This window comes from Dipodomys spectabilis, unplaced genomic scaffold, assembly GCF_019054845.1.
Source record: "Dipodomys spectabilis isolate Male_0828 unplaced genomic scaffold, ASM1905484v1 ptg000046l, whole genome shotgun sequence".
NCBI classification, from domain to species: Eukaryota; Metazoa; Chordata; class Mammalia; order Rodentia; family Heteromyidae; genus Dipodomys; species Dipodomys spectabilis.
The window spans coordinates 2598673-2620684 of NW_024870723.1; the positions used below are offsets into that span (position 1 = coordinate 2598673).

The window sequence follows — 22012 nt, forward strand, 5'->3', positions numbered from 1 at the left end:
ACCCGTTGCAACTATGAGAAGTACAAGTGGTCATGTCGAAAACGAACTTTACAACTTTGGTGCGGTGCGGGGGGGGGGGGGGGGGTGGGGGGTGGGGGGGGGTGGGAAGGGATGTGAAGGGTAAACAAAGGAGGAGGCTGCAATGCTTGATAAGAAATGTACTCATTATCTTGCTCATGTAATTGTAACCCCTCTGTACAGTATGTTCACAAAAAATTAAAATAAAAAAAAAGAGTTGTGTGGTCCTATGCCTTGGACAAAGCACCTTTCTTTACAATCAATATTGTTTGAGTTGAAGGACATTTTAGATAGGAGCCCCTTGTCTGATACATAGCTGGTAAAAAAAAAAATCTCCCATTCTGTGGGTTTTCTATTTATCTTGCTAGGTATAACCTTTGCAATGCAGAAAATTCTTCAGTCTGATGCAATTCCATGTATCCAGTCTTTCTTTGATTTGTTCTGATTATAGATCTGTACTTAAGGAAGTTTCGACTCATGCCTAGGAGCTCTAGTTTTTTCTCCTACCCTTTCCTGTAATATTTTCTTGGTTATCTGGCCTTACATGGAGGTCTTTGATCCATATGGAATTGATTCTGGTTCAGGATGATATGTAAGGGTCTACTTTTTGGTTTTCTGAATGTGGACAGCCCATTTTGCCAGCACCATTTTGGTGAAGACTCTGTCTTTCCCCTGATCTGTGTTTTTGGCTACCTTTTCAAATATTAGGTGGCTATATGTTCATGGGTTCATTTCTGGATTTTCTATTCTGTTCCATTGGTCCTCAGACCTATCTATTCTTGTGCCTGTAACAAGCTGTTTTTATTACTATAGATTTTAAAAAGTTTGAAGCTTGGTATTGATATTCCTCCAGCACTGTTCTTCCTGCTAGGATTTTTTTTTGCTATTCAAGGTCTTTTGTTATTCTGAATGAATTTTTGGATGCTTTTTCTAAATCCCCCCACCCCCAAAATAAACTCTCAAAGAAACAATGGCCCAATTCATAATTGGGCTACAGGCTTAATGAGAGACTTCTTAGAAGAAGAAGTAAAAACGTTCAATATACATATGAAAGAATGTTCAACATCTCTGGCCATAAAAGTAATGAAAATCAAAACAACATTGAGATTCCACCTCACCTCAGTTAGAATGACAATTATCAAGGAAACTAATGATAACAGTTGCTGGCAGGTATATGGACAAAGGGAACTCTAATATATTGTTGGTGGGAATGTAAATGTTGGTGGGAAAGCAGTATGGAGGTTCCTTAAAAGAGCAATATATGTGACCCAGCAATTCTGCTCATGGGCATTTATCCAATAGAACACAAACAAGGCCACACTAACGCTATCAGTACAACTATGTTCATTGCAGCACAGTTTACCACAGCCAAATTATCGTATCAACTCTTATGTCTCTCAGTGGACAAATGGATCAAGAAAATGTCGTATATACACAATGGAATTCTACACATCCATCAGAAAGAATGATATTGTACCATTCATAAGGAAATGGAAAGACTTGGATTAAGTGAAGTAAGCCAGAACCAAAGAAACACAGGTTACATGATTTCCCTCATTTGTAGTAACTAGGAGGAACCTACAAATCTACACGTAAGTTTATGGGTTGTGAAATTTCTGAAAATATATTGGGACATGATAAATTACACAGGTCTCAAAGTATTTACACACAGTGAGACCAGAGAAGGATATTCTTAGGAAAGGATCACATAGGACAAATATCTTTGTATCTTTGTGTAATATTTGTGTAATATTTATTGAAATGAACTCCAGGAAATGGAGTTTTTTTGCCTTTGCTGCTCTTTTTGTTTTCATTTCTTTTTGTTTGTTTATCTCTCTTTGATAGAACAAGGGAGGCACAGAAATGGAGGGACAAATGGCGAATAAATGCAACAGTGATATTCACTAGATACTACATTAAAAATGAACTATACAACTTGTGGGTAGGGATGGGAGGGCAAAACAGGCAGGGAGCGATGGAAGGAATAACAAAAATAAATGTAACTGATTTATGTAACTGTAACCTCTGTGTACATCATGTGTACATCATCTTTAATATAACAATAAACTAATTTTAAAAATTCACCTAACAGATGAAGAAGTGAGTTTTTTTTTTTCCTTTTGACCTCTGGTAGTTAGCTTTCATGGACAACAAAGATATCCCCCGAATGGCCTGACCGGCCTGACCACTGGGGGACATGTTGAACAAGATTGCTTCCTGGACATTTCTCATCTAGCCTTTCTTTTTTTTTATTTTTGTCAGTCGTGGGGCTTGAACTCTGGGCCTGGGCACTGTCCCTCAGCTCTTCAGCTCCAGGCTAGTGGTCTACCACTTGAGCCACAGCGCCACTTCTGGCTTTTTCTGCTTATGTGGTGCTGAGGAATCGAACCCAGGGCCTCATGCATGCAAGGCAAGCACTCTACCACTGAGCCACCTTCCAGCCTCTAAGCCTTCCTTGATGCTGTGTCTATGCTGCTGTTTGTACACCACCCTGTGTACAAACCCAGATGCAGGACACTGGACTTCTCAGGCAGCTCCATTCCAATGTGGTTTTCTCAGTCTCCCTTTTCCTAGAAGGACATTGGCAAGATTTAAATGTGTTCTAAAGGGGAGAGGGTGCATGGGTGAACTGTGGATCTGTGCTCTCTGCCCCAGGAACATTGTAGCCAGGATGCCCTTGAGATGTGTGGTATAGTTTGCTTGGACTGGCTGGGAAAGTCATGTACATACTTCCCAACCCCAAACAGTCTCTTTCATTTCCTGTTATTCCTGACACTCTATTTTTATTTATATTATTTTACTTAATTTTATTTCCTCCTAGTGGTATGAAAGATTGAACTCAGGGCCTACTGCTTGTTAAACAGGCACGCTGTTTCTTACACTTCTCATCTCTTTATGTCTTTGCTATTTTTGAAATAAAGTCTCCGTTTATATCTCGGCTGAGTAGGGCTGCAGTCTTCTGACCTGTGTTTCTCTCTGTTGCTGGGATTAGAACTGTGCATTACCACATCTAACCATTGGGTGAAATAGAGTCTCACAAACCTCATTTTGCCAAGTCTGGCCTTGAACTCTGACCCTCTAATCTCCTTCTGCAAAGTACCTAAGGCTACAGGCTGGAGCCATTTTTATATTGCAATGAAATACACATGTAAAGTTTGTAACCTCCATACTTTTCAAGTGGATCGTTTAGTGGTATTGAGTATGTATTGTTATGCCACCATCTTTAGAACTCTTTTCATCTTACAAAATCAACCCTATACTCACTAGACAATAACTCCCCGTACCCTCTCCCTCTAGGCCTTAACAACCACTGTTTGGTGTTCTGTTTCCATACTTGTGTACCTCTAAGTGCCTCCTATAAGTGGCATCATACTGCATTTGTGCACTCATGGCCAGCTTTTTTCACTTAACATAATGTACTTAGGGTCATCCACATTACAACAAATGTCAGAATCTCTTTCCTTTTGAAGGCCAAATAATATTCCATTGTATTCTTGTATTTCATTTTACTTTACCTATTCATGCTCTGATGGACACTTGAGTTAATTCCTCTTTTGATCTACTATGAATAACACTGCTAGCACTCTCCCATTACTTTTTTGAAGCACCTTTGAACTGCACTCCAGCAAGTCAGTCATCATGCATTTCCTGAATATTTGCTGCATGAAAAGTCAAAGAATATGAGTGCTGATCCCTTCAGAAAAGGGTAGAATTTAGAAAGCACTCAGTGAAGGACTCATTGGGTTAATAGTTGGGCTAAATCACTATAATGTAATAACAATAATGCCCAATCTATTTGTGCCCAACAAAACATGAATCAACTCCCTAGATTCTCAACCACAGTGCCACAAGGTAGCTATTTTACAAATAAGGAAGCAGAGGCAGCAAGGAATAAAGTACTGTAAACACTCTTGCAAAGGTATAGCATGGCAGAACTGGAATTTGAATCTGATCCTCCAGCACTAGCACCTGAATGTGTCCAGTTAATGGGTTTAAAAAAGCTGGGTTGCTACGGAATATTTCTTCGTTCTTTCTATATTCTCTCCACACTGCCTCCCCAACACACACACACACACACACACACACACACACACACACACACACACACACACACACACATACACACACACACACATTCTGGAACTTCCTTATCCATCTCTGTTAATTCTAAGTGATTTTGTAAATCTTTTCATGGACTTACTGCTCCCTAGAATCTCCAAAGCATAACAACTACATGCAAATGCTGTTTTTCTACAGGGTCCTTGTGTCTTCTGTGAAATCAAGAACCTAGAATACAGTTCAGCAGGCTGCTTGCCTGAGAAGCCAGTAGAAGAAAGGCCAGTTCTCTACTTACTCTCCCTTGAATCTGTGTGTATTTTGAAAGCGGTCCCCTGGGAACTTAATCCCTCTGTCTCTGATGTTTGGCTTAACCTGTGTACCCTATGAGCCTTGGTAGACTAAGTGGTCTTACCTGGGATGTGTCTGAAGGAATGTTGGCTCTGAAACTGCTCCGAGTGAAAAAGACTCGTGGCACTCAGTAATATATCCACACCCCTGGGAAAACTGCCACTCAGGAAATTGACATAGTCACTTAGTTAATAGTATTTATCAAACTTCTGAAAGTAAGGAACAGTTCTTCATTTAGTTGATTTCATTTATTTGTTTTTTCCCCCAAACACTGATGTTACTGGGAACCACTTCTGAACTAATAGGGTCTAGAACAAGAGAGTCAATACTCTGAGGCAGGAAATTTTTGATGCTAGGGATATTTATATGTAAAGGGATCATGTGATACTTGGAGATACTACAGAAATATGTCTGAAATGGGCTGATATTACCTGTTGGCAATATCAAAGTATTTTCATGCCTATGACAAAATAACCATACCAAACTAGCATGATCACATGCTTGATATCCTTTTCTCTGAGCCATTTACTGTGCATAGGCCAAGGAATATAGATATAGTTAAGAGTCAATCCCTGACCTCTAGAATCTGGCAATCAGGTACATGACGGAAGGCATAGCTTCTCAGTTAGGCAGGGAATGGAGGTCCTCAGCTGTCAAAAATGGCAATGAAATATATGTCTTCCTAATTCAAGACAAACTGTTCTAGCATTATGAATGAAGCAATGAGGGAACCATAACTTTGGGGCGTAAGGGGAGGCCACATTCACCAAAAACCACTCACTTGCCAGACAAGTTATTTCACTATTGTATTCCTAGTGACTCAGGAGGCTGAGATCTGTGGATTGTGGTTCAAAACAGGAAAGTCATTGAGACTCTTATCTCCAATTAACAACCAAAAAGTGGGAAGTGTGGCTCAAGTGATAGCCATCCTTGAGTGAAAAAACTAAGCTAAAGGATAGTGCTCAGGCCTCAGTACTAGCCCGCGCACGCATACACACATACACACCATTACCATTACTATCACCACCACCATCACCACTCATTCAAAGGAAGTGACACTTCTGTAAGGCAGTGATCAATGAGAGGAAGTGAGCTAGAGGGCGGAAGGGACCATGTGGGTATGAGGCAGAGGGAAAACATTGGCACCGGCAAGAAGAGAGGAAAGCATTTGGCAGTTCAGGGACATGACAAATGAGAACAGGGTGGATGATGAAATGACAAAGGGGCTGGTGTCCAGACTCTGGGGTGTTAATGTGTGTCGATGACATAGTTTGGACTTTTATTCTGAAGCGTTATAGGATTGCGGAGGACCCTAGCCAGTGCCAAGCAGGGGAGAGGCATGGCCCAACTTGTGTAGATATTGGTTTGAGCATGTGCACTTAGTAGCATGAGGATCAAAGGCAGTGAATCTCTTTCAGAGGGTGTGAGCTGAGGGGTCAGTGAAGATGTAGAGGTATGGACATTTTGAAGGTATTTGCAAAGGACATGGATCACGTTCTTTGCCATGCAACCTGCTGATGAGCTACCACACAGATCAACTAATGAAACTGAAATATCCAGGTCATCTTTCTGACCATCTGCAAGTATATGGTATGTACACACACATGTGTATGGGTGTGTGTGTGTGTGTGTGTGTGTGTGTGTGTGTGTTTGTTTAGGTATGCAAGGATCCTGGTTCTTACCTTGAAGAGTAAGATACACTAAAAGAAATATGTGGTCCTATTTAGGCAGCTAAGAGGGGCTTGGGTGATGAATATGATTGATTATCCTAGCTTGTCTAGGTGATCACTGTCCAAGACTTGCTGTTTGTATAATTACGAGTTTAGCCTGTGTTGGTGAGACAAAAAAAAAGGACAGCGAATAAGCACCATGAGCCCACAGTAGGCCACAGAGCAGGAGACTAGAGACATCAGTAGGTCAGTAGGTAGAAAGCAGACTTTGTCTACTTATAACTGTCTATGTGATGGCAGGGTAGTGGAAAACAATGGGAAAATGGCAAAAGAAAAGATTTTTTTCACTCTGATTTTATAATTGTTTATACATACTTAGGGTACACTAGGCTGCTATCCAAAGCCTTGTAAAATGGGTAGTTTATTTGCAGCTTAAAGTTAGAATATTCCATATTCCATTTTTAATACAAATGGCAATGATAGTGCCAGATAGAATCTAGAAAGCACTTACACAGGAGGCCTTGATTCTGCCAGAAGCCAGTAATTTATTTCAGGAAATACAAAGATTAGATTATTCCCCCCCAACATATGTCCTCTGAGATAACATAAATGAATGAAAAATTTGTAGGTAAGAAAGTGCCATCTCTAATTCATCCTCAACTCTCTATTTGACTATGTCTGAAATCTGTTATCTGTCTTCATCTGCAAGAAGAACACCATCACCAACTCATGAGACATAACATTGGAAGGGTTCACAACACTTAACCACTCCTGGAAGTACAAATAATGACTGGATCAAGATTTTTTGTCCCCCTGCCCCTTTTCTGTGCCAGTACTGGGACGTAAACCCAGAGCCTTACACTCCCTTAGCTTTTTCACTCAAGGCTGGTGCTCTACCACTTAAGCCACAGATCTACTTTCAGCATTTTCCTAGTGAATAAGGGTCTCATGGACTCTACTGCCCAAGCTAGCTTTAAACCACACTTCTGGATCTTAGCCTACTAGATAGGATCATAAGCATGAGCCACTAGTGCCTGGCTTATGACTGGCTCATGACAACTGAATAGATCTATAGTCTCTGAAATTTCCTTAATACAGTATTCTAGGCAGCTTCTGTCTATTTATGAGTTGGCACATGGGATGTCTGATGTCTGCTATGTTGGATTTAGTCCAAACGTGAATGTAGGTGGACAAATACAAGATCAGGGAAGATTTTGAAGAGTGGATGTTTCCTCAGTTCTTTCCTTGACCTACCAGGTGGGCCCTTCTGCATACCAGGCCATTAATAATCATTCCTTAGACTTTCACAAAATGCAACTCAAGGAGGAGAAGCATCTTTGGTACAGAATACTTGAGAGTTCATGTTGGTTATCACCACTACTCTCCGGGTAAGGCTGAGAAGAATCCGAAGAAATAGTCACATATAGGACAGAATAAAACCATCACAGAAAGATACCTAGGGAAGGACAGAATCCTAATGTCACACGATTCTCTCATCTTCCCTCATACTACAGCTGAACTGACCCTTTTGCCTTTCTCATGACAGCATTCCAATATAATGGTCATTAAGATCATTTCAATCAGATCTTTGTCCCCTGAAATTGAATATAGCCTGACTAATGTCCAGCAGAAAGGGATTCCATTGCAACCAGGGAAGAAGCACTAGGTCATGATGGATAGAGCAAAGATCTTGAGGTCAGAGCCTTTGTTCCAATTCCAATTCTCCTTTCTAAGTTGCTGTGCTTAAGGCCTTAGTATATTGGCTTCTTCATCTGTGAAATGAGAGATAAAGATGCTTTGTCATCGGAGGCTGACTGTACAGATCAACTATAGGAAGCTGGGTGGAATGTCTGTGTCCTAATACTTCCTGTAGTTACCTTCTGTGTGGGATCTTAGCCCTGGTAAACTTGACCCTCAATCTAGCACCTCTGACCCTCAATCTCTGGCTCTCTGTCTCTGCCTCTTTCTGTCTGTCTGGCTCTCTCTTTCTCTCTCTCTTTCTCATCTAAAGATCTGTAGGTCCACTGTAGCTTCAGAAGAAGTCCCATTTGAAAAGTGTTTAACTTCTAATGCAGATATAACAAATCGTTTCTCAGTTTCACTGTAGCCGCAAAGCCTTCTATAATTCAACATCAAATATTTATTATTACATTTATTAAAGTTTTAATAATTTAGCATCTCCTGCATGTAAGATAGAAGCTTAGCTAACGGGTTCCCCTTTATCCAACCTGGGTCACTTCAATATTTATATTCCAAAGTCTCCATTTGCGTTTCATTTAGCTGAGGCTGTGTCTTGAGCCCTTCACCTGGGCTGGCAGTCAGTACCTGGTACAGCCTCCCCAGTGGCAAAGACTAACAGAAATCCAGTGCCAAACAGTGTTTGAAGAGATTTACCAAGCGTAGGCAGAAACTCATCCTAATAGACTTCACTTTCATTATGATCGCTAAACTAAAATGGGGGAAAATACATGTCTCCAGGCTCACTGGTTGAATGATAGGCAGCAAAGAGAAGAGGACAGAATAGAGAGTGCATCTGTCTGGGGGAGGTCCCAGAGTTGCCTCCACCAAAGGAAATGACTAGGGTGGTGCAGAGCCAACTGCAGTGCTCAAGTTCCATGAACCAAGCTGTGACTATCAAGAAGGACTATCTTTTATCCATTGTCTCCTCCTCACCTATTTGGACTTCATTTTCTATTTGCATAAAAGACCCACCCCCTTAAAGGGCCAAAGCTCAGCAAAACAAATAGAAGGCATAGTAGCCCTTTCAAAACCTTCCCCGTATCGAAAGCAGCAAACATTTGCTGAACCTTCTTCTGAGAGTCTGGTTCAAACCCTCAAACTGCCACTTTACAACATAGCTATATTATGCAAATAACTGAAAATTTTGGTGCCTTAGTTTCCTGGTCTGGAAATAACAATAACTATATCATTGAGTTGTTACTACAAAGGCCCAGACAATCAATGCTAGTTGTTATAATTTATGACTGCGGAACAAAAAGTTTATGCTGTGTTCAATTCCCTGAAAATACGGAAGATATAGAGTGATCAATTCTCATTCCCATTTTGATAGGGAATTGAGGTCCAGCACATTTAAGTAAGTCTCCCAAGGACAGCGAGAAGTAATGAAGCTAAGATTTGAATCTAGGTTATGTGGTACTTTGGTCTGCACTAATTCATTTGACCAATATTTCAATCTGTGTTTCAACTGGATAAGTAGGTTGCCTATTAAATTTCTCTTTCCTTTTGAGTGACTATTGAGGAAGGACAAAGTCTGGGGGAAACCTGATGGGATCTTCCTAATAAGGGCAGAGAAAAATACATCTCTACCAGGGTTCCCACTGGAAAGGGAAAGGTACTTCTAGGTTGCCTACCACGAATACACATGTACACATACACAATCACCATCATAAAAAATACATCATCACCAAAGTCTGCTGAGTTGTGGGGAATGCAAAGATGCCTGAAGGGGAAGTCAGTCCGGATACGAGGGTTGCAAAGAAAAAAAATGTGAGCAATATTTAGAACATGTCAATTGCACTGTGCTAAAACCACTGTCATATTGGAACATCTAAGCCTTAATAGCATTTGTTTTCAGTTTAAGTTAGGTGATTTTCCTTGTATTGTTATCTAGTATACATACACTCAAACTTTTTTGGGCATCAGAATCACCCAACTACTTGCTCCAACAGATTTCTGGGCTAGACTCCATAGCATCTGTTTCAGTTAGTTGTATTAGTTTCCTGTTGTTACCGTAACAAAACACACTAATTAAAATGGCCCTAAGGAACCAGAGATCCCCAAGTCAGTATGAATTAGCTCAAATGAAGGTCATATTCTAGGGTATAATCTGCCATTTTCTTATTTCTGCTTCTGCTGGCTTCTGGATTTCCTTGGTTTGTGGTGAAAGCATATCTTACTTTCTTGCATTATTTTTTTTCTATGTTTATCAAATCTTTGTTCTCATTAGAGGGGTACATATTACATCCAGATAACCCAGAACAATCAATCTCTTTTAAGATTTGCAATAACATGCAAAGAACTTTTTCCCAAATAAAGTAACATTCCCAAGAGCCAGGAATTATGATTTGATACTTTCAGGGATTATTATCAGTCTACCATTGATGCAGTCTGAGAATCTGCATTTTTAACAGGTTTGTAATAATTCCAGTGTTGCTGGGTCTGGAACCACAGTTAAGTTCCAATAACCTAGTAATTTCCTATGTAGTTTGAACTTTGGCTCAAAGCTTTTCTTCTCTGTAAGAACTTCCTTTTAAACTCTAGATGAGTTTGACCATCTCTACTTTGCTGCCTTCTCTGCCTTGAAATTTCCCTCTATGTTTTTCAATGATCACAAAGCACACCTTTTTCCGTGTGTCTGATTTTTGTCTCTGCTAATACACCGAGCTCCTTGTCTTATTATTATTTTTTAATCATGCCAAAACTTAGCCTGCAAAATAGTAAATGTTCAATAAGTTCTCAGTGCTTGGACTTGCAAGGGCAAAAGAACAAGGAGCCATTCTTAATTCTATTTAGAACTAATTCAGTGTAAAAACTATCGCCAAGTGAGCGATGCTGGCTTGCATTCGGGTACCCCATTATTCGTCCAACATTGTTAAGGAATTAACAGCATCTCACTATTTCATTTTCATTGATTTGAGATCATAGAAAAATCACCAAGGAGCTCCAAAAGCTAGGCTTTGTGGATGATTATTATTCTAAATATAATAGCTCTTCTCACATTCCCCTTATAAGAAGAACCAGCTCCAGGTATAATTGTGAGGAAGGCCTGGCGTGTAGCAATAAGTGTTGTTTGCCATGGTTTTCGCTCCACAAGTAACTTTTATTCCATCTCGCGAGCTAGTCTCTTGTTCCACGCTCCTTTGCTAAGCAGAGGTGGCCTTTATCCACCTCTCTATTCCTGAGGCACCTAGCAAAGTCCCTGGCACACAAGAGGGGTGCAGATATGCTTTATTTTCTTTTCAGATTTGAAAAGAATTCAGATGAAATTTAGCTCTTCCACCTTTGTAGCTTGTAGCTTCATTAGTGCCTCCAATACTTGAAATCTCTTTTCCAGCAGCTTCCTGTAGGAACAGGCTGGAGAATGGGAGCTGTCCAGGAGGAGGAGAGTGCTCTTCTTGTTTTCCTTCAGTCCTTCAGATGGGAAAGATTTCCCTCCTACCTTCAATTCCGCACAGCCAAATTGTATCCTCAATTCACGCTTACACACCAATGCTTTCTCTCCTAGGAATAGTTGCCTAAAAATTTGTTCTTTCTTTTCCAACTCCTAAAAGGTCTATGCCACATATGACTCTTGTCTACACCACATATGATTCTTCGTTTATCCCATAAATGCTCTTGTATACATAAAGCCCCAAACCTGGCATACTGTGGTAGAATATATTTACTCATTTACTTCTTCTCTGAATCTTGTGACCTGGACAATGGTGCAAGCTCTTAATACTAAGACACTGTTAATTTTAAACTGCATCATTTGTTGGATGCAGCCTTTCAATGAAGAAAAAAGAATGAATGGAAAAATTCACTTTGCTAACACCGCAAGCATACAAAGTATTATCTCTAGAGAGCAAATGCTTGTCATATTCATTGCTCAACATATATTAGGTCATGTAATTTTCACCTCTCCCTCATAGGATATAAAAATTCTTCTATCTTTATTATTGCCAAGGGGAAATACTACTACAGAAAAGCCTACCTAGTAAGCAAGTAGTAGGGTGAGGATGTGAACTCAAGTGATTCAGCTCCAAGTCTGTAACTTTCAACACTGAACTTTGGGTTCAACCCATGCATAACACACTAAAGAAAAATGTGCAACTTGATATATTTTTTCAGAAAGCTCTTGGGAACCACAAATGAAATACGATCACCACCATCATACAATCCCTCTTCCACCAACCAGAAGGAAAACCATCCTTTCTTCTAACATCAAAGCTTTTTAACTAAGTAGTAAAACAAAGCTTCTGACAAATGTGTATGAACCTATTTATTCTTTTGTGCCTGGATTCCATAATTCGACATTATACTTTTGGGGCTCATCCACAGGGCCCAATCTGATGGTTGAGTTTCCTTCATTTTCCTTATTCATAATATTCCATGCTAGGATGACTTTCCTCTTCATTTGTCTGCTTTTCTTTTTGTCGATGAACGACTGCGAGGTTCTCTCCAACTCTTGGGTAGCAAAAATGAGAGCTACTATAAATATCTTTGTAAGTATTATTTCCATTTATTTATGATTTCTGTTTCTTTTAGACATTCCTTATGGTCTGACTACATTCATTAGATACTGCCCAACAGCTTTGCATAGAGGTCTCACTAATTTATATCCCCATGATGTGGGATTAAAGATCCCATGGCTCTATGTGCAACTTTACTAGTTGTTTTACATTTAGGCACCATGATGGGTCACAGATTATACATTTCAACACCAAGCTAGATTGACTCTGCTAGAGTGAGTTCCCATGCTCTCCCCAGGATTTATCACAGACTTGGATATCAAAGAATCACCTTGCACTTCACCTCCGAGGTTTTCTCTCCAATCCTTCTATAATGCTCAGCGCTGTTTCCTTTCAGCTCTGCTTTTCCACACAGACATTCCTCTAATCCTCTCTCTTATGATTCCATGGCAGTTGTTATTGGCTATCTATAATTATGATCTATTATTTATTAAATTTTAACGTATCACCTGACTGGGACTTATTAATTCTCTAAACGCTCATGATACGCTTGCCTGGGTAATGTCATGTCAAACAAGGTTTATTAGTGCAGCTTGGGAAACTCCATCACCTCACTACACGCTCTTTCCAATGGAGATGACAGCAATCTTTTATCCTTGCTTTCAGATCAGGACGTGATGCCTAGCTTATCATTTGCTAGTAGAACATCACTTTAGGCTTCCAGTTTATTTATTTATGTATTCACGTTTAATCTGCACAATAAAAATTTTAGCATCACCTCATGGGGCTGATGCAAGGATTATAACATTGGTCTTATTAGCTATAGATATATGGATGGGAAAATATTGTAAAGAATCAGGCACATAGGATATGATCCATGTAAATGAGGTATTACCATTACACTCTGTGAAGAAAGCACTTTATCCTCATTTTAGGAAGAAGTGAAAACTTAGAAGCTGAACTCGGCTGAGATCATATTGCTCACACAGGCTGAGAGACAGCATTCTTACCCAGCCCTTTGCAAACCAGAATGAGTGATCATTAACTGTTCTAACAGCTCTATCTTCGCTGAAATCACAAATGCAATGTCACCAGCACAGAACTAGCAGAGGCTACCTTGCTGCTAATTTCAGACAAGGTCATTATGGTTTTTGGACCATGGTCCATCAACCAGATATTTAAGGTAAGTTTTATATATACATACATGTATATATATAAATTTTCACACAGGTGTTACTCAAGTATCATCTACTTCAATTCTATTTAAAAGAGAGAAAATAATCATAATCTCCCATGAATCAACTTGTTCCTTAGTTCTTTATAATTAGTTTCATTTACTAAATGTTTTTCCTTTGTTAATGTATTCTTCTTTAAGCAAAGCTTTTGGGAAATATTAATAGCCTGACAAAGCATGTTAGGCTCCAAGAGAAAGGTGACAAGGTGAGAATAAATAATCGCAAAGCAGGAGAGATGGTTGTTGGGGCTTTCTAGCAAGACACAAATGAGAATAATAATTGCAAGTTGACTCAGAATGACTCAAACACAGCTGTGAGGTACTAGAATAGCATTGACGGCTAAGTCAGGGGAAGCATGCTTTAATTTTAGTTCAGAAACCAATAAGATGTGTGCAGGCCAGTGTTAGAAGTCAAACTAGAAACCATTTGGGTAACATCAAAGTTTCTAGAAAGCTTCCATTAATCAAACTGGGAGGGGAAAAACACCCTCTACTAAGAAGGCTCCATAATGGTAGTAAGATCAAATCTAAGCCCTCTGATTTAATTAGATCAATAAACATTTAGTAGATGTCCAATATATACTAGGAGCTGGAGATTAAACAGCTAAAGAAGATATTTTCCATGACCTTGAGAAGTGTACCACATAATGGGACACAATGATATGTAAGTAATTAATTAGAAAGCAGCAGAGTGACTCTATAACAAAGTTAGTTTGCAAGGTACCAGGACATGTAAGGAGAGACGCAGTCTCCACTTCTGTGTAAAGAAAAAAAAACAAATAGTTTTCGCCTGGGCACTCAGATGTCATGGATTAGCTCAAAGCATAGTTTCAGTGTCACAGTCACAATGGAAGATATTATGTCCTTGAAACTCTGCCTTCACGATGCTCCAGCATTCTGTTCAGTAATGATTTTTTTTTTAAAGCATGACTACAATGAGTGAGATAATACACTAGTATCTTATATTTGATAACCCTCAAAATGGATCAATGAGACTGACATGTAAGGAACCAAGGGACTGAGTACCATAGGTAGTCTAGAAGTTTAGGAGCATGGCGGCTTTGACAATGTTCCCTACATCCACCAGGCAGCTTTCTCTGCCCACAGCACAGAGATTTACTCTCTCGTAGGACTCTGAGATCCCGAAAAAACAGAGGGACGTCCAGAGCTCCAGGGACTTGAAGATGACTTCCCTACCTGACATCAGCGGGGTCTTCTGTGACGAGCACGTCCGTCTTGCAGCTAGCCAGGGGGTTGATGGACAGCTCCACCGGTGGAACCACAAAGCTTTTGCTCACAGGAAGCCAGAGGCCTTGGCCCAAGCTGAAAGTAGACCTGCAATGTAAGAGTTTCCATTGGGGAACTCCCTGGGAAGCAGAGAGCAAACAGAAAAAAGGGGGCCCCTCTTCTCATCCCTTCTAGGACACTTAACGTCTCCACCCACCTGAGTCTCCTACATCCCCAAAGACATAAAATCCCATGGTACACAGATTTACCCAGACTTGGATAGTTATTTCTTAAATCTCTTTATCATTGAACACATGCCTAGTTTTGTATGCCTAGTAGTTATTTATTCATTTTTATTTATTTATTTTTGTCAGTCATGGGGCTTGAACTCAGGGTCTGGGCACTGTCTCGGAGTACTTTCTCTCAAGGCTAGTGCTCTACCACTTTGAGCCACAGTGCCACTTTTGGTTCTCTATTGGTTAACAGACTTTCCTGCTCAGGCTGGCTTTGAACTATGGTATTTATTCTTTAGTTTAGTAAAAGATAAGGGACTATTTCAGATCTGCCTTCCATATAGTTCAGATACCCAGCAGGTGTTCTATAAGTGACTGCCAAGTCAGCAGGAACAGTCTGAGACAGAGGTGAAGATCATCGACTCTAAGTCACTTCAGACCAATCCTCAATTCCCCAGTCTACCACTTAATTTACCATCCATCTTTATCTGCTTAAATATTGAAGATTTACCCAAGATTTCGTGGAGGTGGTAGGAAGAGGCTTTATGGCTACAGAATATTTTAAACCACTGTCCCTGAGCCTGTAAGTCTATATCCCAAGCAAATGGGAATTGGATTACCATGGTAACCTGGGCCATGATGGCTCATTAGTACCAATGAGAGCACTCTTGTATTCAATGCAGCCTGTAATCACAGGATCAATGTTTTAAAGACGCATGAGACACTTTCCTATCAGTTGTCTCCCCAATACCCAGCACTGTACCCCAATAAGACTGTTAACTCACCTGAGGATCTTTTCAGGGGCCTGCTCTCCTGTCACCAAATCATAGCCCCTTTCCAGGGTAGTATAAGGCCAAGGTCTGTGAGACAATGGGAGGAAAAGAAAAGGGAAGAGATGACATTAGTCAGTATCGAGTAGGAGCCGTATATGGCCGCTGCTCAAGAGTAACTTAACAATCAATTCCACAGAAGTAATTACCTGATATGCCATTTTAGATTGTAAGTGTGTATCTTAGCCAGCTGCTGGTGGCTCATGCCTTTAATCCTAGTTAATCAGGAGGCTGAGATCTGAGAATTGTGGTTCAAAACCATCCTGGGCAGGCAAGTTGGTGACACTTATCTCCAATAAACTACTCAGAAAAAGCCAGAAGAGTGCTGTGGCTCAAGAGGTAAAGCATTAGCCTTGAGTTCAGGCAAAGCCCCAAGGCCCTGAATTTAAACCCAGGACTCCAAACAGAAGGACTCAGCGTGTTTATTAAGTTCACTTGGCCCTGTCCATGTTTAGGTAGATAAATAGATAGATAGATAGATAGGAAAACCTGATTCCTTCTCAGTCCAGTGAGGGGGAATATTCATTGTTTACTTGCAGTTTGGGTGGGGGACTTAAATGTCAGCCCTTGTTTCTAGAAGATTCATCTATCATGTACCTTTCACATGAAAAAGTGCTTCAGTGGGAAGGCATTGTGTTTTTTCCCAGCTTTGGGGTGGTTTTGGGCATCTGGTAATGCCATGTAGGAGGTGGGGATGAGGCATCCACTGTGCCCGCCCCGCTGTGCTGCCCTACTTACCCTTCACTCTGGCCCCAGTCATTGCGCACACACAGGTGTCTGTGAACAGGGTCTGGGGCGAAGCCTTCATGACAGCTGCATTCTCCTGTGAGTAAGAGAAAGGGATCTTGTGAAACACCACCACTTCCCCAAATAGGCTGTGCCCTGTTCCCTTTGCTTTCCTGGGAAAGAGGACCAGTTGCTTAGTTTTAGAGAAAGCTCATGAGACAGGGTGATTGGGTCCATCCACTGCTGTGGGTTAATACAGAGTTTATCTCTCTAGGCATTTATTGGTTCACTCACGCCTTGTTCTTTCAGAGTCCTGGCTATATACCTTTTGGTTCTCAGCTCAGGTACAGGAGACATAGATAATAAAGGTGCAACCCATTCCTTGAAGGAGTTCACAGCTTGCTAAGGGAAAGAAGTAACCTGGTGGGCCTATTTTCAAATCATTACCTTAAAGTTTACTGTACAAATGCAATCAGAACATACAATTTCTTCACTTGAATAATCATGTCTTGCTCATCCATGAACTCAAATTCCACTTCCTCCAAGGAACTTTTGATATCTTCCTTTGGGAACTTTGTTTTAGCCTATCGTCTCTTGGTTTTAACTTGGCTTTGGTGTCTTATTTAAAACTTGTAATTTTCTTTTCTTCTTTTGTCCTTATCTCTCCTCTTCTCTCTTTCTCCCTCCCCTTTCTCATGCTCCTCAAACACTGTTCTCCTAACCACCCATTCATCCATCTTTCTTTGTTTTTTAGTTTCCCGATACGTTTTTACATGGTTGTATCAGTGTTTCCTAGTATTTCAAACAGCTAGCATCCCAAACTGCTCAAGTATACACTCTCAGTGGCCAAGTTCATTTCTACTGGCCCACTACAGTCTTCTATTCTAGAACATCTTCAATGTTCAAAATCCTAGAAGGCTCTCCAGTGGCTGCCTTCAAGCTGTTAATCACATTGACTCTCTGTGTACTTCTTAAGGTGGGGGAGTTTCTATTTTTACACTCAAGTAGATAGTATTTTTTTTAAATCAAGACATATCTGTAGAATGTTCACAGAGGCTTTACAAAAAATAGCAAACAATTGGAGAGTACAGTACAGTGCCATTCCTTAGAGCCTGCAGGCTGGGATTCCCTGTGAGGAAAGTGCACACAACTTTCCTCACACTTACTTTGAGAGACTTGCTGGTGGAACAATTCACAGGATTAGTGTTCTGTCTGTGGAACACATCTTGGGAAATGCTGCTAGGAGCTGCCTGAGCTTCCTCTACCGCCTAGAGCAGCGTTAGTACTCTACAATGTGAATGGAATGAATAATTGCCTGGCTCTGTTAAGTTTTCAAGCTATTACATTCTGATTCTCTTCTTTCCCATATTCTGCATATTACATGCATACATAGGCGCGCGCGCGCGCGCACACACACACACACACACACACACACACACACACACACACACACACACACCTTCCACCCCAACATGGATATGTTTAATTTAATGTGAAAGACTTAGGGACATTTCGATTTTAATCTTTAAATTTCCTTAAAGAGTTCCATTTAAAAAAATCTCTTTAAAAATTAAGAGACACCGAGAGAAAGCTGGGCATGATGGTATAAGCCTATAATCCTATCTACTTGAAGAGAGATAGAAGGACTGTGGCTAGAGGCTAGGCAAGACCAAGTTAATGAGATCACATATCAAAACTAAGCAAGAACAAAGGTCAGGGCCTGCCCTGGAAAAGTTGGCAGAAGACTCGGTCTGCAAAACAATGAAAAGGCAAAAGGACTAAAGAGCATGCATCAAAGGACAGGGCACCTACCTGACAAGCTTGAAGCTGTAAATTCAATTCCCAGTACAGACAAATAACCCAAACCCAAACCAGTAAGTAAGATGCAGGGTAGATACTCATACACCAAGTGGCAGAAGTCAGGACATGGAAAAGCATCATCTCATTAATTCAGGGTTCCCTGTAAACTTATTTTTAATGCAGGACAAAAGAATAAAATGCCTCCTGTCATTTTGGTTTCCTAGAGCTTGTGAGTCAAGATGTTAACAGGCTCACATTATTTATAACTACTTATTTCATGAGTCAGGATTTTCTCGTTCTAGTCCATCCCAAACCAAACAGGGAGTGAGATGCAAGGGAACATGAATTCACAATCATTGCCTATAATTCCCAATTTCAAAATATTTGCAATTCATTGAATCACCTTCTTCTCTTTCACTGATGAACTATACAGGTTATAATTCCATCACCTATGAAACACTGCCAACTTTGAATATACTCCATCTTTTTCTAGGTCTTTCGCTTTTGCTTACCTTTGTACCAACAATACCTAGCAAGTATTTGACAAAGAGCCTGAGCTTCAGAAATATTAGTCAGACTAATATGGTGGTAAGACTGAGTATGCAGTGAAACTAGTCAGAGATGGTATTTGATATACTCACAGGATGATTGAAAGACAAAAGGGATGGAAGAGAAAGAGTGAGAGAGCTATCTTTCCTCTTCCCTGGGTACTTCGTAAATCATCAGGAGCTGCTTGGAAGGCAGGATTGCTTTCTATAACCCTGGCCTCCGACATCATGGCCATGATCATCATCTGCTCAGGGGGTGTGCTGTATGTATGACCTAATATACTGACTGTTTCCAAAGGTGAGAGAAATGAGGGGAATGAGTGGAAAGCCTTAAGTTCGGACAGGAGAAATTTACTAAGGGGGGAGGTGTAAGAGACACTAATGACATGTTAAAATGCCAACAGCTTCTTCATGAAATATTCACCACTTTAAAACACATCTAATATTAAAGATTAAAAGTCCCAGGATTTGTCCTAGAGACTCTCAGGACTGATTTATGATCTGCCAAAAGCCACAGACCTCATGATTCATAAATGGCAAGAGGTAAAATGGTTACTCTTGGCAAAAGGGATAGGAAGTCAGGCTGCGGTGGGCAAGGAAGATAGTCCTTTCTTACACAAAGAACACAGCACCTAGACTCTGAGCTCTCCTGTCAGTGACTCCACAGGAAAAGGGTACAGTTCATCCCCACTCCCACTATTTGGAAATCCCCGTGACTGTGAGAAATCTCCGCCAAAGAATGCTGCTACATTTTCTCTTTCCTCCTGTGTGCTTACTAAACAAGCTTTCCTTGAGTCAGAATGGATCGTTAATTACAACAATCGTTAAATACAACAAATATGTATTTTGCAAATGAGAAGAGAAGCGTCTACCACAGCGACCACCATAAGGCCACATGGAGAACAGGAAACAGGCAGAAGGTAACACCCACAGTTCTGGAGGCAGGCAGGCAGGCAGGCAGACAGAATGGAGTTCTAGCTTCACATTCTGTCTCCATAGTTTTGTAGCATTGGGCATGCTGCTTCACTTCTTTGGTCTCAGTTTCCTCATCTACAGAACAGACTGATAAGAATGTCTCTACTTCACAGAGTCGATGGAAGAATAAATAGTGAAGAATAAAGCTCACAGATCAAGTAGACATGTGTTAATGATGAATACATTAGTTTCTTCCTCTTGATTCTAAGATGGTCTCTGGATTCTGGTCTATACTCATATTAACCCCAGAGACACAAGTACTTTCCTCCTCATGGGGCATTAGTTTCTGCAGCTACAAAACACGAGCTTGGAATAGATGTTCATTCATCATGAGCACCAGGATTTAGCGATTTGTATTACCTTCCCAAGTCACTGACCTCAGCTCTCTGGGCACTGTTTACTTTAGCCTCAACTGTGATCATTCTTATAACAGTGGGCTGGATTTCTCTAGCAAGATCTCCATCAATGCCATCGCTATTGGCTTTATTGACGCCTGTTTGTTATTCTGCTGACTCAGCAAACTCTTTGCTATTTACAACCAAGCATTTCCTTTTTGTAAGGTGCAAAAGCCTCTAACAGCCAGAGCTGAGGATGCTTAACCCTTTCTTGGGCTGAAGCCTTTCTTCAACTCTGCATCTGCACCCCTATGACCACCAAGCTATCAAAAAAACTGCTCCTCGTGGACACACGTTACTCAAGCTGATTATGAGCCCCTATGCATTTGCATAGGTGTCTATGCATCCTATATGACAGAAGTTCCTTAAACAGAAGGCATTTCTCATATCTTGTCTACAATCGCATCCCATCACTGGCCGGTGTCTAGTAGATATTTGCTAAATAAATGCTATATAAGTACAAGGACATACTTCACAATAGTAATATCTAGGTTAATAGAATAGGGATATATATCCTGTTTCCCACACTAAACTGGGAAACCCTTGGTTGTAAGAATCTTTTTTTTTTTGTCAGTCATGGGGCTTGAACTCTTGTCTGAGCTCAAGGCTAGTGCTCTACTACTTGAGCCACTGCACCACTTCTGGTTTTCTGAGTGGTTTACTGGAGATGAGTCTCACGGACTTTCCTGTTTGGGCTGGCTTTGAACCACAATCCTCAGATCTCAGCCTCCTGAGTAGCTAGGATTACAGGCATAAGCTACCAGGGCCTGGCTATAAGAATCTTTTCTTGATCATTCTGTGTCTCAGTAAATAGTATCTGGCAATATAATATCTGACTGTACAGCACCTGATAAACAGTGGGCTACTCATTTGTTGGATGGATGGGTGGATGTGGACAAATTAGTGAACATACACACATAGTTGTTACAAATTAAGGATGAATTCTTTTAGGATTTGGCTGGCTCTGTTGAAGGCAAGAAGGAGCATCTACCTACAAAACTGTTTTGCAAGCAACATAAGAGTTGGTGGAACGTCTAAACTGGAATTCTATTTCACATCAGAGTAGGAAAGGTCCTTAAAGACACTTTAGCTCAGCTTTTCTTGGCTTGATTTTGCACAAGGAGAAACTAAAGCTCAAAGAGTGAATGGATTTGGACAAATTAAGGGACAAGACTGTGGGCGAGCCAGGATTTGAACTCAGGGCCCATAATGCCACAATCACTGTTTGTTCTCCCACTCAGCATTCCTTACCTGAACCATAAGGCCTTTTAAAAAAGCAGAGTTTAGTCCTTTGTACTGCTGTGACATTTCCAAGTATCTCATAATGAGGATATTACACTTCCAAGCAGGTATTATTTCTTTTCTTAAGAAAATTAAAATGAATTTGGAATATCTTCAATACATTAAAAACACACAATTACAGGAGGCTAATAATGAAACCCTAAAAATGGCTTAATAATCTCTTCATTAAAATGGTTCCCATAAGGGAATTCAATTCAGTGAATTTCTAGTTACTAGAACCCTGGTTTCATCAGCTATAGAGAAGCTGTGTTGATCTTCAAAGCTTTGCTCTTTCTGTCTCTATTTATGGAGTTCTCATTTTATGTGACTGCATCTTCACTCCATAAACCTTTGGATAAAAACAATTGAACTTTTTGATCATGAACCACATAAGTGTGACTGGAATGGTAGTCGGTAAGCCACTCCTAAAGTGGGCAACATACTCCTGCTAATAGTAAAGTTGGTGGGCTGCTGGAA

The 22012-nt window shown here is 40.5% G+C and overlaps 1 protein-coding gene across 1 annotated transcript in view; it reads right to left on the bottom strand.

Annotated features, from left to right (window-relative positions):
- The window catches only part of Astn2 (astrotactin 2), an 887273-nt gene that overhangs the window by 453597 nt on the left and 411664 nt on the right, over nt 1–22012 (bottom strand). The window contains exons 8-10 of the mRNA XM_042678724.1: nt 16549–16633; nt 15766–15840; nt 14718–14855 (exon numbers count right to left, since the gene is read on the bottom strand). Of these exons, the coding sequence (XP_042534658.1) occupies nt 14718–14855; nt 15766–15840; nt 16549–16633 (298 nt within the window). The remainder of the gene's footprint in view (nt 1–14717; nt 14856–15765; nt 15841–16548; nt 16634–22012) is intronic.